General features: G+C 41.1%; 3 protein-coding genes across 6 annotated transcripts in view; 1 reads left to right on the top strand and 2 right to left on the bottom strand.

Annotated features, from left to right (window-relative positions):
• The window catches only part of LOC311035917 (uncharacterized protein), a 43,032-nt gene extending 38,982 nt beyond the window's left edge, over positions 1 to 4,050 (bottom strand). For all 3 annotated transcript variants that reach the window (XR_014599807.1, XM_084044412.1, XM_084044413.1), the window contains exon 1: positions 3,690 to 4,050. The gene's annotated coding sequence lies outside the window, so the exon portion shown is untranslated. The remainder of the gene's footprint in view (positions 1 to 3,689) is intronic.
• Positions 3,995 to 9,218, top strand: LOC311035919 (syncoilin-like). 2 transcript variants are annotated; one of them, XM_084044416.1, is made up of 8 exons: positions 3,995 to 4,128; positions 5,234 to 5,266; positions 5,401 to 5,458; positions 6,029 to 6,126; positions 6,367 to 6,942; positions 7,533 to 7,943; positions 8,600 to 8,724; positions 8,815 to 9,218. In XM_084044416.1, exons 5-8 carry the CDS (start codon positions 6,370 to 6,372, stop codon positions 8,849 to 8,851), a joined length of 1,146 nt encoding a protein of 381 aa, XP_083900542.1. In that variant the 5' UTR covers positions 3,995 to 4,128; positions 5,234 to 5,266; positions 5,401 to 5,458; positions 6,029 to 6,126; positions 6,367 to 6,369; the 3' UTR covers positions 8,852 to 9,218. The 2 variants fall into 2 exon arrangements, with proteins under 2 accessions (XP_083900542.1, XP_083900541.1); XM_084044415.1 differs by having other exon boundaries at positions 8,801 to 9,218.
• A 131-nt stretch (positions 9,219 to 9,349) lies between these two features.
• On the bottom strand, positions 9,350 to 15,261 carry LOC311035918 (histone-binding protein RBBP4). Its single transcript, XM_084044414.1, has 11 exons — positions 15,126 to 15,261; positions 13,354 to 13,501; positions 12,653 to 12,798; positions 12,269 to 12,442; positions 12,002 to 12,117; positions 11,720 to 11,880; positions 11,299 to 11,425; positions 10,896 to 10,973; positions 10,606 to 10,740; positions 10,360 to 10,470; positions 9,350 to 10,091 (listed from the first exon to the last, which is right to left on the bottom strand). The coding sequence occupies exons 1-11, from the start codon at positions 15,139 to 15,141 to the stop codon at positions 10,029 to 10,031; spliced, it is 1,275 nt and encodes a 424-aa protein (XP_083900540.1). The 5' UTR covers positions 15,142 to 15,261; the 3' UTR covers positions 9,350 to 10,028.
• Positions 15,262 to 15,464: the final 203 nt, after the last annotated feature.

Raw genomic sequence — 15,464 nt, 5'->3', positions numbered from 1 at the left:
GGTTAAAAAAGGTCCCCAACATTACAGAAGGACAGCAGTCAGCCACAGACACCTGTTAAAGTGCTCCTGTCTCTTATCATACTACATCTACTGTATTTGAGTCATAACAGTGCTGATAATGGCACCACAGTAATTAGTTACTCATCAGCCAATCCCTGTGATTAACGGCCCATTGTCTTTCACTCAGCAAGTTAATTCTCACTGCAAGGATGGTTCATGCACGCGCGCACGCACGCACGCACGCACGCACGCACGCACGCACGCACACACACACACACACACACACACACACACACACACACACACACACACACACACACACACACACACACACACACACACACACACACACACACACACACACACACACACACACACACACACACACACACACACACTTATCCTCTTCCTGGACTAATCAATAATGACTAATCACTCCTCAGTCACTACACATCACAGGACATCATTCAATACACACAGAGGGCATATTGGGGTGGCCCAGTCAGGTTGGGAGAAGCATCAACCTATGGACTATCATATCACTAACTCAAAGTTATGATTTTTCCAGGTCTCAATGAGGAACTAGATTATTGTCCTTTGTTATAACATTTTATTTATTTTGTTTCTCTTTTGACTTGAGTTCATGTGATTCTCTCTTTTTTAATGTAATATACTGTATATTCTGCTACTTTAATGAAGGTGTTTCATATATTGTAATGGAGTGGTTTGGTTTTCAAACTTCGTTAACCGAATGGGCAAATAAAATACAATTTAAAATGTTTTCCTATAATGACATGCCCAAAAATAGCGACGCCAGGTTGAAAGTGGTTAATATAGGCACATAAAATGTGTCTCTGTATTGGGAAATGAGTGCGCACAAAGTACCTAATAACACTATATATTGCAATAATATTGCGTGATTATGTGTGCCTTGGAACAAAATTCCAAGGCACCTGTGTGTGAGTGTGAGTGTGTTTTCCCCTCCATTTCTAGTCACCTGCTCACTCAGTCGATTAAGGTAATGAGTCTATGATGTAATTTTCTGTCTGTTCCTCACTAATGTATAGTCACCATAAGGAAGGCTGATGTGCCGCAACACGTAGGTGCATTTTTACTGCTGTTAATGCACTGGCTATGCATTAACCATACAAATAAAGGCTTTTTATTTCCCCACATCTCGACTGCCTTGGTCGCCATCTTCCTTGCATTCTCTTCAGGCTACTTAGGGTTGCCATCTGGGCATATCAGTGTTGCAGATCTTCAATCTGATGTCTCTACCTCAAGTCACATCATTATCTCACTCCATCTCTTATCTCTTTCTGCTACCATCTCTGTCTTGCCCCCATTCTCCCAATCTCCGTCTGTTTCCCCCTGTCTGTCTTTCTCTCTCAATGCCAGGGTATAGCTGCCAGCTAATGTACCACTGGTGCTTACAATAACACACCTGTAATCTCCATGGGTACAAGCCCTGGCATGGCAGTCTGGTGAAGAAGGAGGAAGGAATATTGTGACACACCCTTCCTAAACAAATGCTTCTTTTTCTTCACTGCAGCTAGCTACACCAGACAGTGAAGCACTAACAGGTCCACTTGAAACCCCCTGGTAAGAAACAACGGTCACTTAACACCTGGAACAACGGTCATTCCCACTGATGTTGCAAGAGCTCAAATCATGGGCCACCTCATCCAACAAATGAAATGACGCAGAATGTGAGACTGACAGAACAATAGTCAATGAGCACAATTTAGTTGTGTTGAATCCCAAAGTGATGTCCATCAGATCAATGCTGCAGTGTTTCAAGAGAAGTATGGATTTGGAGCTGCGGCTTCCAGCCCAAAGTCCACGGAGAGGAGGTATATAGACAAACAGTAGCAGAGAGACCCCAGGGGAGGAGGTTCTGAGACTGTTGGGGTTATCTTCTGTCAGGTTAATAAACAAACCTCTTGATAAAGAGGATTTGGGCAATGGACTGAACACCCACCCACCATTGACTGGATGAGACTGAGCTGTCAATGAGTTCCATACTGTCAAGAAGTCCCACATTGGGTCATTGACTGGGGAAACAATCACAATAGTCTTCATTGTCAAAGGCTTCATACTAATGGGTTTTAAATTACCTCCGTTTGATATCCCTCAAGGCCACAGTAAAGAAATGTCTCACACATATATATATTTGTTCCCATGCGTGTGCAGTGTCAATAATGAACTTGGATTTGTTCCTATCTACTCAACTCCATTGGGTTAAATGTAAAAGTAGCCTACTGGATTATAGTTCAGAAAATAACATCATGTTCATATTCGTTATATCATTTCAAAACAATAGCAGGAATGGAAATGATATTACATAATGACACTGCCTGGTCTTAATCCTTCTGCACTGCCAGGATTGAGGAAAGATTACAGCCAACTCATTTGATTGAACAACAATTTGACTCATAAATCACTACCTCTCTGCCAATAGATCTATATTCATGATCAGGAACCATTCCTCCTCCTCAGTGGTGGAAAGTAACTAAGTACATGTACTAAAGTATTGTACTTAAGTACAAATTTGAGGAATCTTTATTATTTTAAATTGTCAGTACTTTTACTGCATCTCTGAGGTAAATATTGTACTTTTTACTCCACTACAATTATTTGAAAACTTACGTAAGTTACTAACTTACTACTTACTTTGTAGATTTGTATTATTATTACAAAACATGCATTAACCACTTTTATCCCTATATACTTTGGCTATTTGAAAATGGCTATTCGAAAATAGCAGATCTACAAGCTCGAGCTCGTAGATCTGCTATATTCAAAAGATTTGTATACATTTTGAATACTCGCGAAATAGGACATTCTGCATAATGAGTACTTTTACTTTTGGTACTTTAACTACATTTTGATGCCAATACTTTTGTACTTTTACTCAAGTCAATTTTGAATTCTGGACTTTTACTGTAACAGATTTTTTTTTACATAGCAGTATTGATACTTTTACTTAAGTAAAAAAGTGAGTACTGTTTCCACCAAGCTGCCTCCTCCTTAAACTTTAAACAACGACAAAAACTAGCCCCTACGGAACCTCTCCCTCCGCTGTACGCTGTATAGCTCCGAGATGAGGTCCCTCGTTAGTTACTGCCGTCTGTTTTCGAAATGGTCGCACGTCGTCCACTTTACATGTTTCTTACCCCTTTCTGCACATCGTATCCAAAAAGTAAAGCATTTCCGCCACTCTCTCAGATGTTTGAAGTTTTAACGCGCCATAAAAGCTATCCAACGGGTTGAAGAAAGTATTTAATTTGCCTCGGTTTTCATCCGGTTCCATAATATTTTGCATTAGAAGATGCAATTCAACATTTGACCAGTAGGGTAAAAAGTAATGTTATCTCTACGGGCGCAACTCTTGCGCAATGTCTTAAAAACCACGTAACCGGATGAAAACCGAGGCAAATTAAATACTTTCTTCAACCCGTTGGATGGCTTTTATGGCGCGTTAAAACTTCAAACATCTGAGAGAGTGGCGGAAATGCTTTACTTTTTGGATACGATGTGCAGAAAGGGGTAAGAAACATGTAAAGTGGACGACGTGCGACCATTTCGAAAACAGACGGCAGTAACTAACGAGGAACCTCATCTCGGAGCTATACAGCGGAGGGAGAGGTTCCGTCGGAGCTAGACAAAAACCAACATGAGGATCCTACCTTTGGATAAAACGTGTCTCTATCCCACTGCTGGGTGAAAGTCTTCCTATCCGCTCTCCATTTGTTCTCCAAACTTTAGGCTGTTCTTCTCCAAACCTTTATGCTCGTCTTCTCCAAAACGTTAAGCTGTTCTTCTCCAAACCTTTACGCTGTCTTCTCCAAACTCTATGTTCTCCGTCCTCCCAGTCCCAGAAACTTCAGGTAAAACATTTCCGCGAAGCGCCTCAAAAAACGTTTCTGTTTGACTTTAATACCCTGTAATATCCGTGTGTAGAAACGTTACGTCAACAAACCCACTGTGTTTGTCAGTCAGTCTGTCTGTCGGTCTGTCGGTGGGTCAGTAGACTTGTGGACGCTCCTCCCGGTGCCTGGTGGAGAATGAAAGGTTCGAGTCCTGTCCCGTCCTGTCCCACCTGTCCTGTAACTCCAATGCGCTCAGGTGAGAATGAGTGATGTTTCTAAACGTCATTCAGCTATTTGCCTCCCTCTAGTGGTGGAAGCTGGGATCAACCTAGCCCTGATACATGACTGGCATATATATTATATGACAGTCATGGATGAACTTTCAACATAGACATAGTGTTGGCACTTTCTCTTTTTGGCCCGTACATCTACATAAACGTTCAGATTTCAAATATAAAGTGCTTACCCCATGGCCACGGATGTTAAAATTATTTACGGGCCCTTAAAAGTACCCGTATATTCTGTCTTGTTCAATAAAAAGCATTTTAATCCGATTGGTGGCCGATTGGTGACACATTATAACTCTGAGAAAATGGCCAGCAATCGGATTAAATTACTTTTTTATTGAACAATGCGTAACATACAGGTACTTTTGACGGTTCGTACATAATTGTAACATCCGTGGCCATGAGGTAAGCACTTTATGTTTGAAATCTAAACGTTTATGTAGATGTACGGGCCAAAAAGGGAGAAAGTACAAACACTATGTTGAAGTTCATCCATGACGGTCATGACAGATTACTGGATCCATAGCTAAGAACATGTTCGACAACCACTCACTGCTTTGACCTGGGAATGAGGATATGTTCTTACTTTTAATCACTTTAACGCTAACTTTGACTGTGTAAGATGATACGGACCATAAAGGAAATGTGTTGTTCCGAGAGGATAAAACGGACATTGTCACTGGCCTAGATTCCCTCTGCAAATTAAAATGTAGTCCATGTAGACAGCAACACCAGATTATCTCAAGTTTCCAGGGATCCCATATGTAAGGTCACATTCTCCTTGACTTTCCATGACCAAATCCCCAAATTCCATGTTCAACTAAATCAGAGCCATGACAACTGGATAAGCTTGATTTAATCCATTTATTTTTGTATTGTATAATACACCTATTAGACAACTTTTTAAAATGCAATAGGCCGACACATTCTTTTTTCCATGTCTTCTACTTCTTCTCTAAACTCAGCAAGAAAAATGTTGCCAACAATCCATATTCTATGATATCCCATGCTGATATCATTCAAAATCATTCAAATTGACTTACCCTGTCTGGAATTTCATTTTCTAATTCCCAGAAATCCTATAACCCATGGCAACCCATATCTGAGGTAAGAATACATCGGATGGGTTTAAGCTATTATTTTTGGCATGTTGTAATTTAAGAATGTTTCTTCTGTGAATTATGTGTTTACATGAGACATACTGTAATAATATCTCCTCTCTTTCCTGAAATTCCTCCCAGTATGTAAATCATGATTGTGCAGTCCTGCAGGAATCGCCACCAAGCTGCAAGAATTGTGGTATGCAGTATTACAAACAATTTATGTTCAAACGTAGACACTAATCACACTATTACAACTTTATGGGCGACTGAATTAAATGTGCAGATTGTAATTGCATTTGCAGTGTCACAGCATGAATGTATGAATAATGAAAATGTATACTGTTCAAATAAAACCTGTCCAGTTGGACAGCCTGCAGCCCAGATGCTTTCTTACATGCTCATAAAACAGGTCATAATATTGTCTAAATATATCCCAGTTCTCCCTAACACTGTCACACAGGCTGGTCAAGTACACAGTAAAATCCTCCGTTTTAGTTTGTCCATTTCTATTGTAACTCTGAAAGTGTACACCAATGTAACCAATGTAACTAACTCGTGTAGACTAGAGTGTAAACTAAATGGACCCGTAAGGGTCCATTTAGGGTCCACTCTGAGAGTTAAATTAACACTAGTATAGTGTATATCTGCCACAGTGAGTGACGCTGTGTGGGGGGTAGGACCCTTCCAACAGAGCCAGCAGATAGTATTTCTTCCCCTCCTTCCTGTGTTATTAATAAACACAAATTGTGTCTCTGTTTTCCTGGAGACTGAAGCACAACAGAGTTGTCCTGAGCTACAAACTGGTTCTATGCTGTCTCTACGTGTTCAGACTGTGATTTACCTGCACTGTCTTCCACAATCACAGTGAGTAGGAATGTTACTTGTTATTGATAGGCTAAATTGAGGCATACTACATTGTTAAAGTACAGTTTTGCCACATATTTCATGTGCTTGGATTAAGGTCTTTGCTCAGTCATCTCACAGAATTATCATCAGAAATCCAAAATAACTAGACTGAAATGACAAATGTCCTTTGGTTTATTAGGTCTAGATAGTGTTTTCAATTTTTCACTTGGTCTCTACTCTAAATTTGTCTCTTGGCAGGTGATGGATGCCTGCATGCCTGTTAAGGAGCCTCTGCAGGACAGGGATGGCATGGTGTCTACAGAGGACTCACAAGCTGAATTTAGATTTGTGGATGATCTCCTCAATCTGGACAACAACAGCACGGACTCTCGTTCAGGGACAACTGACTATGACAGCACATGTGATGCCGGGTACCAGGGACAAAGACACATGAGTGAGATGATCCATCCTCTAGAGGAGAGGTTTCCAGGTGACATCGCTGTGAGTCCAGGGGACCAGAAAGACGCTGACAGCTCGGGGCTGCTTTTCGACTGGTGCATCCGGGAAGTGTCTCGTCTACAAACACAGAGGGATGACTTGATAGGAGAACTGCGGCAGCTGCAGGAGCCCATGGTGCGTGCGGTGAAGCACCTGAGAGGGAAGCTGGAGGAGACACAGAGACTCCTCACACTGGTACAGCTGGATTATATTGCAGTGCACGAGGAGGTGCAGCAGGTGAAGAGAAAGCTGTTCTCCAATGCCAGAGACTGCATCCGCAGCCAGGTGACACTAGCAGCACAGGAGTATGAGGTGGCTCAATCCACTGTCACACAAGTAAGACCCAGCTACCAGCATGCAGCTCTACTGTATGTTAACTTGTCGTGATGACATCATAGTGGAAGGAAGGGAAAACTGAACATGAATATTCACTCGAAGATGAGTGTCTTTGTTTTGCTCTGTTCAACAATACCTAATGATGGATGTTATTGTCCTTCCCTCCTGCAACCAACAGGAGGGGCTGTAATGAGCCTTCATCAGGGTACACAACCTTTGTATGATGTTTTTAAATTCTCTACTTACTGTGTTATTCTACAAAGGAAAGGAAATTAAACCCATGTTTTTAACCACTTTAACCTTGGCATCCCTCTTTTGGGCAAATTCAACAAAATCTTCAAACCTTTCCTACAAAAAAGTGGGGTAAATAGAAGATCTACAAGTTCATCATTTTCGTTATTTGTTGTTCGATAAAGTATACAGGGCTTATAAGAGGTCAATACCTAATATGTGTGTGTGTGTGTGTGTGTGTGTGTGTGTGTGTGTGTGTGTGTGTGTGTGTGTGTGTGTGTGTGTGTGTGTGTGTGTGTGTGTGTGTGTGTGTGTGTGTGTGTGTGTGTGTGTGTGTGTGTGTGTGTGTTATTGTCCAGGAGGAGCTCAAATGCCAAATCGAAAGTGTCACCCAGGAACTGTTACAGCTCCGCGAGGCCCACCGGAACCAGGTCAACGTCCTTAGGGACCGGGCCAGAACGCCCAGCCGGCCCAGGACCATGAGCGATGTCAGCCACTGCCGACGCGCCTCCATCAGCCTGCAGCGACGGCTCTCTGGGAGCATGAGGGCACTGGAGGGGTGGTACGAGCCCCGGATCATGACCTTGCTGAAGAGGCAGCAGTTTGTGGAGGAGGCTCTGAGAAGGAGCCAGGAGCTGGGGCGAGACCTGAAGGTCCGTCTGGGGCCCCTGAGAGAGGAGACCCAGAAACTGGCGCTTCAGAAAGTCTCCCTGGAGCAGAGAATGTTCCTGATGGAAAGGGAGAGAGAGGAGAACATAACACAGTACAAGGTACAGTGAGTACAATGGCCTGTCAGATGTTAATGGTGTATGGTTCAACAAGTTGAACTGAAGACATTTTAATAGCTTTTAAGTACACGTTAGATTTCAATATAAGATCATCGTCACCAAATTAGCATGAGTAGAAAATGAGACAATATACTAACTCTAAGATTAATATACTAATCACTGCAACTTGGTGGATTCCAATTCTGAATTTATTTACCACATTAACCCTGGTGTCCCTATTTTGGTCAAATGTAAAAAACAAAATTCAAGATTTTTTTGATTGTTTTAAAAAACTATAAATAATTTAAATGCAAACCATGCATCACATTACAACTTATTGTGAGTGTGTAGATCGGCTATTTATGCTATCTTTGAAAATGATAGCATACCTTTTTTGCCTACTTATGACATACCCAAAATACTAGAGATGGCATGTGGAAAGTGGTTAACATGTATTTAGGGCTTAACCACATTAACCATGCTGCGATGTGACACGTTGCCAGCTATTCTTGAAATACGGCATAAGTGTTTAATTGGTAAACTGTGTGCAAGACCTAGAAAAAACACAATTCTAGACATTTTGAGGACCTGCGTAGACTTTGTGTACGGCCATTACAGTAAGTGTCAAATACTGATGAATTTTTTGTGTACCACTGTAGGAGACTGTGGGAACCTTGGAAGAGACACTGAGGGAACTTAAAACTGAATTTCAAATTCAGAGAGCATCAAAGAAACACTTGGAGGAACTGAAAGATGGTCTTTCAAGAGAACTGGTCTTTCTCAGGTACAGTCTAATGTTGAGCAATAATATGCATATCCGTGGCATCTTAAAAAGGAAATAATTAAATTAAAATATTCAGAATTTGTCTTCCAGGGGCTGTGATGAATCCAGTGAGACTACTGAACTGTAGAAGAGGATTTATTATTTTCCAGACATGCTGAATATCTACACCAGACCAATATAATTCTAATTTAAGTGCCTAAATACTAATGCACTACATAATACAATTTGTTCTTCTTTTTTACATGTATTTATGTTTACTTAGAAATCCAATTAAGATTGAGTATCTTTCAAAGGAGACCTGGCCAAGACAAGCACAAATGAAAACAATTAGTTCCAGTTTACAGTAGAAAGACACATTTCCAATAGATGAGTAAAAATGTATTGACATGACATCCTGATCCCAAATACATTTTCTTTCATTAAGTATTTAAAATAACTTAATTTGACATGTTTTAAACCTGTCTGTCATATTCCAGGATGCATGCATGTATAAAACATCAATTAACCAGCCTTACTTACATTCTATGAGACATTATACGAGACAAACTTGGTCACATCACATCATACTGATTCCTCAGTTGGTCTTTAAGTGCTAGCACACCAGACATTGCCACAAGAAACAAAGTGATTGTATGTAAAGTAAATATATTTTTTATTATGAAAACACTTACAAAGTACATAAAGAGTCAGACGCAGCATAGAAAGACAATGCAGAAGTACATACAGGACACTACACATACAACTCAGAAAATTCATAGTATGGATGATGCAATTAAAATGTAAATCTATGTACATGTTTTTAATCAAGAAAATTGAAATATTGTATTGATAAACCTCACTTGACCAAATTATACACAGAGCAAGAGGATCCGAATAATGGGCAGTTGTTGCCAGTACACCCAGAACACTTATCAGTACATCAAACAAAAGCAAAGTAATAGACACAGTAATGGAGCACTAAAATCTTCTCCCCATAACAGTCCTTTTATAAATATACGTACGTCATATCATAACACAATGTGTTTTGTTTCTCTACAAAAGCGGTTGTTGAAAAGAAAAAAAAATGTTTTTTTTTAAAGACACTACTGCTTGTGTGTCCAGCATTGGAATGGAAAACAGATCCACTTTGAAGTTTGAACCAGAAAGAAAAGTAAAGTAAAGATGGCCTGAAAGGTTCCAACCAAGCAACGCCCATGGTGTTAATGTAACTCAGGGAGTGTACAAATGGAACCAAATGGACAATTACGGGTCCAATTGGTTCCATTTGTACACTTTTGATTAACACGGAGGACATTACGGTGCACTCATGCCTGGACTTCTGCATCTGCAGCACCTTCTGGGTCCTCGTCATTGTAGATATTTTCAGCCTGAGGAGGGGAACATTTATTCATGTGATTTACTATCTTTAACCTCAAATGTAACTAATTGAATAAATAAAATCATGATTATGTAAATGTAATAAACTAAATAGTTAACTCATTAAATGCATTTATATTTGTTTAATTCAATAACATGATTTATTATCTTTAAATCTAAATGTAACAAAATAAATGGGTAATTAAATACGTAATTAATAAATAACAATAAATGTTCTATGCATGGACATATTAACGTCAATTGCTCAGCCACTTTTACCATCTGCCAGACTTGCATGATGTTGTCCTCTGACACAGAACAGATGACCCAGGGCTCGTTGGGGTTCCAAGAGAAGTCGGAGATCTTAGCTGTGTGTCCGCCATGGATGAACTAGAGGGTGTGACAGTCACAGAAGAATATCGTATAAATCACCTGAGAAAAGCTCATCCTCATTCCACGTTTTAAGACACAGCTTGCTGAGCTGCGTTTCAAAGCTCTGTCATGAATGTGTTTCTGACAACTCACCAGCAACTCAGGAGGTCCATCCTCTGTATCCTCTGGTGACTGCTCCTCTCCGATTTTACTGAGGTCCCACACGTTGAGCCGCCTATCGGTGCCGCTAGACGCCAGGATGGTCTCATTATGAGGAGACCACTGGACCTGATGGCAAGAATAGACAGGCATTGGTTCAAAACATCTGGGAAGGTACAAAGTGCTAGAGAAACAAACAAAATGGCAATCTACTAAACAAACATCTCAAAGTATAAAATAAAACCAGGAAAGGCAGGAGGTTCCGTTTCTTCCTTTCTTCTCACCTGGAAGATCTCGTCTTTATGAGACTCAAATGAATGCAGCTTCAGTTTCAGGTTCCTCAGGTCCCAAAGAGCCACAGTCTGACAAAAAAGAGACACAATAAAGATATAGAAACATCAACAATAATAAACATAATGATAAGCGCTATGTCATTCATTAGTCAGGAATATCAAATGCAGGGTAGTAGGGATATGCATGTATGTCTGACCAAAATCATCTATGAATGTTCTACTGTTTTGGCAAATTTGATTTGAATATTCACACTGCAGTTCCCTCTAAAAACAGCCGGCGGTGTGAACAATAAATCGATGGCTAATTATATATTAATAAAATAGTAATCTGAAATGTGACAATTGAATTTGGGAAGAAGATTCTAACTCTCTACAGGATAGGAGCCAGATGTACCTTGTCAGCTGAGCCAGTGGCCAGTATGAATTCACTGTAAGGGTTGAATGACAGACAGTTGACCTCAGCAGTGTGGGCGTCCACTGCATGGCTGGGTTTAGACATATTGTTGGACCGCGTGTCCCAACTGCACACAAACAAACAAATAAACAAACACACCATTGTTAGAAAATCAGAAAGAACAACGCCCGTCTCCTGTGAATCATCATCGAAGCCACTTCATTCTGTTGTCAAAGCACTACTGTGTGCGTGGGTTCTTTTGATGTAACATTGTGAACTACCGGTGTATTCATTGTGAAATATATAATTCTTATTTACTGTAGGTAGAGACTGCATTATCCCTGCAGTGCTTCCTTTTCTTTAATCTACTTATTTTATTTTATTTGTTGTAAAAATTGCAATAGAAACAGATGCTGCTCACATCATGAGTTTCATGTCGTCTGCCACGGATCCAAACAGGGACTCGTGCAGCAGATGCCAAGACACGTCCTCCACCACGGCTGTGTGACCTGTGAAGATAGTCTTGGCATCGACGATCTTCCCTTCCTTAGGCACTGTGCTGATGTCCCATAGACAGATAGTCTGTTAGGACACAGGGAAAGAGAGACACGCTGTTAGATCAGAGGGAAAGAGTGAGACACTGTTAGGACACAGGGAATAACTAATAACTATTCATAATTATTTAATAGAAAACGGAACTTACGTGGTCATCAGAAGCACTGAGGAGGCAGCCGCTCAGGTTTGGGTTCCAGGAGAGACCGTAACCCTCCTTCTGATGGCCCCTTAGACGCAGGTCTGGGGTGCACTCTCCAGACGGGTCTGAAATACACAGACAAGAAACACAGTGAAAAAAGTGCAGTTTGCGAGTTTATCTCCAGACAAGACACACACAGAACCTCTTACAGCTGGCTAGACTAAAGGCACAAGCCACGCCGTAAAAAAAGGTGTACTGTATAGACTGTAATCCCACCTGGTTTGGAGGGGTGCTTGGTGTAATCGAATATCAGCACGTCGCTGGTGGGGGTCTTGGTGCCAATGATACAGGGGTTCTGTGGCATGTAGCGTGCTCTGTTCACTTCTCCCTCGTGGTTTATCTTGATCTCAATCTCTATTTTACCGCTCACCGAACCAAAGCCTCCGAACTCTGAAATGAAGAGGATTAACGTTACAAGTGTAGCCGTTTACGCCTTTTGACAATCTTTCATTGCATTATGCTGATGGTAACATGGCAATATACAGTACAAATATACACACACACACACACACGTGTACTCATCAATCTATATCTTAAGCGGGAAGCGGATGAGGCACATTGCATGATATTAATCACATAACTACAGAAGTCTTCCCTCACCTCCTTTCTCGCTGTCGTAGTGTGAGGCATCGAACTGGGCGTCGTCATTTGGGAGCTGGACACTGGCGATCACCAGGTGATTCTGCTCGTCAGAAGTGTGTGTCCCAAGAACCAACCTGTGCACGCTGTAATCCTTCCCCTCTGGTCTGCAAAGATAAAGAAAAGCCACCACACACCAAAATAAATAAATAAATGACTCCATCCCTGGGCTTGTTCGGAGGGATCCTCTGCACATAGGACTCATATTTCGGCCATAATTTTACTTTTTTAACATCTGCATCGGCAGTGATGCAGCCCGATTTTTATGTATGTATAATAAACAAAACAAAAAAACATTTATTTAATTATTTTATTTATTTAGACGGGACAGAGCATATTAATGAACAGTACATAATAATGTAATGTATTGTAAATACACTGCATTTAACAGTGATTTAACAGCTAATTTTCATTCCGTGAGCTAGTAGATTAGCTATTCCAAAATAGCGATGCCAGGGTTCATGGGGTAAACATATATACTGTATTTAATTTAATATTTTATTTATCAAAAGGTTATATGTACTTCTTTGTAGTTTTTTTGTCCAAAATCGGGATCGGACACAGAAACCTGGCCTCGGTCGGGCTCTAACAAAAACCTGACATGGGTCAGGCTCTAACAAAAACCTGGAATGGGTCGGGCTCTAACATGAACACACTCTCACCTGGTGACATCGGGGAGCCACTGAGCGGTGAGGCTGGGCCACTCCAGAGCGTGTGTCATCACCAGGTCATAGAGGAACGGGGTGTTCTTCTTCCAGATCTTGTACTCCTCGTTGATGACCCTCTCCTCCACAGCATCGTCGAACGCCGCTGCACCAGGTAAGCATCAGGTGAAGACAAAATTACATTGACATGATGCTTGTATCACTATGACATACAGCAAGGGTTCCCAAACTTTTCAGGCAATGACCCCCCCAAAATAATCATATTTGAACTGGGGACCGCCGACCACCCTGAAAGGCACAAATTGTAGGCATTACATTTTGTTTACTGTTGAGTGAGAAAACAATGTTGCACATTAAGCTAATCATCTGGGGAAACTCCAAAATAATTTGGACATACAGCATCGAAACTGATTGATGAGGACATTATATCGCACCCAGTCTGGTCCTTGATTCTAGGTTAGCACCATGTTTGTTGATTGATTGATTGTTAATAGACTACATAGATATACTCATAATAGTCTCATAATAGCCATTGTTGATAAACTCTGTATATCATTAATATTATCTATATATTACTGTACATAGGCCTAATACACACAATCGCACATAGCACCCCTCACTCATCTACCTCAATATTTAAACATCACGCACACATGACACTTTGAATAATACATAAAGTCTGCACACACCTATGCTCTCATAAATGTACATACATGACATGTGAATAGATTACTATACATACACACATGGCAGTGCACACACACACACACACACACACACACACACACACACACACACACACACACACACACACACACACACACACACACACACACACACAATAACATTCAGAAGAAGGCACTGTACTGACACCTGAATCAGTAAAGGTTGATCTCATCTAATCTAAACTTTATTATGGTGACTTACACCTACTTTTTACTTTACTTGCCAATTCTGGGGATATGCGATATGGACATATAGCTCAATATGAATGCCAAATATAGCAATACAATATATACTTCACTCATTTTCAATTCCACAGACATCTTGTGTTGTGTTTATAGTTAACTATAATGACAGTTGCTCAAACACACTTTCCCGTCGGCCAACCTGAAAGCTAACTCCACCTGCCCGAACGTTTGATTAAGTAGTCAACAGTGTAAAGCAGTGGTTCTCAAACTTTTTCATGTCAAGGACCCCCAAATTGACACTTATTAGCCCGCTGACCCCCATTTGTAAAGATAAGCCAGGGACCCCCATAAGAGAAGATTTTTACGTGTCTAGCAGAGATTCTCAACCATTTTAACTTCAAGGACCCCCAGTTTGACATGCATTAGGCTACGGACCCCCATTTTATAGCATTTCTATCTCTGGGACACCAATTCATATTCTAAAATCAATGTTCATTTAACTCTGAGAAGTGTACAAATGGAACCAAATGGACCCGTTAGGGTCCATTTGGTTCCATTTGTACATTCTCAGAGTTACAGACCCATAAGGGTCCATTTGGTGCCTAATCTATCATTTAGCTGGGGATCCCCTGGTATCCCCCTCAAGTACCCCTGGGGGTCCCCGGACCCCACTTTGAGAACCAATGCATTAACAGAGCTGCATGGCTAACGGGCTAATAGTTAGCATCGGTTACTAAACAATGAGACATGGTGCTGAGTGGCGCGCGCAAGCACGTCAATTCTCCTCATCATCAGTTAACTTGCAGACTAGTAAAGCACATAAACACACATTTGTTGAGGAAGTGAACAACACGTTACCTTCTTTATCAGCCATGTCGTTGTGTTTAAACACACAGTGTTTTACTGTTAGAGTTTAGTTTCTTAATGTGACACACAACCTTCTGAAGACGGCGAGCAGCAGCCTTCACAATGGCGCCAACTCCGTGCAAGGCGGATGACCAATCACTGGCCGGCAAAGATGAACCGGTAGTTGTTCTCGTCATAACGGAGCACCGCCCACCACGCCGGCTACTTGAAGAACTTCAAGTCCCGCAATGCAATGCGGTACATGCGACAACAACAACAACACATCAGCACATAGATACCAGAATGTATTTAGATCTGGAATTGACATGGTTGACAGTGACCACCAGACCT

This window comes from Gymnoscopelus microlampas, assembly GCF_963454915.1.
Source record: "Gymnoscopelus microlampas genome assembly, chromosome: 20".
In the NCBI taxonomy this organism is placed as follows: domain Eukaryota; kingdom Metazoa; phylum Chordata; class Actinopteri; order Myctophiformes; family Myctophidae; genus Gymnoscopelus; species Gymnoscopelus microlampas.
The sequence above is the reverse complement of the archived record's forward strand: the minus strand, read 5'-3'. Positions and strand labels throughout refer to the sequence as shown.

Bases quoted from the DNA above. Each gene is read 5' to 3' on its own strand.
- LOC311035919 (XM_084044415.1), top strand. From the start codon at position 6,370: ATGGATGCCTGCATGCCTGTTAAGGAGCCTCTGCAGGACAGGGATGGC. The intron at 7,944-8,599 runs GTACAGTGAGTA...GTACCACTGTAG, and splicing joins AGAACATAACACAGTACAAG to GAGACTGTGGGAACCTTGGA. The intron at 8,725-8,800 runs GTACAGTCTAAT...TAAAATATTCAG, and splicing joins AGAGAACTGGTCTTTCTCAG to AATTTGTCTTCCAGGGGCTG.
- LOC311035918 (XM_084044414.1), bottom strand. The intron at 10,974-11,298 runs GTACATCTGGCT...CTTTTTTGTCAG, and splicing joins CCACTGGCTCAGCTGACAAG to ACTGTGGCTCTTTGGGACCT. The intron at 10,741-10,895 runs GTGAGAAGAAAG...TCTTGCCATCAG, and splicing joins ATAAAGACGAGATCTTCCAG to GTCCAGTGGTCTCCTCATAA.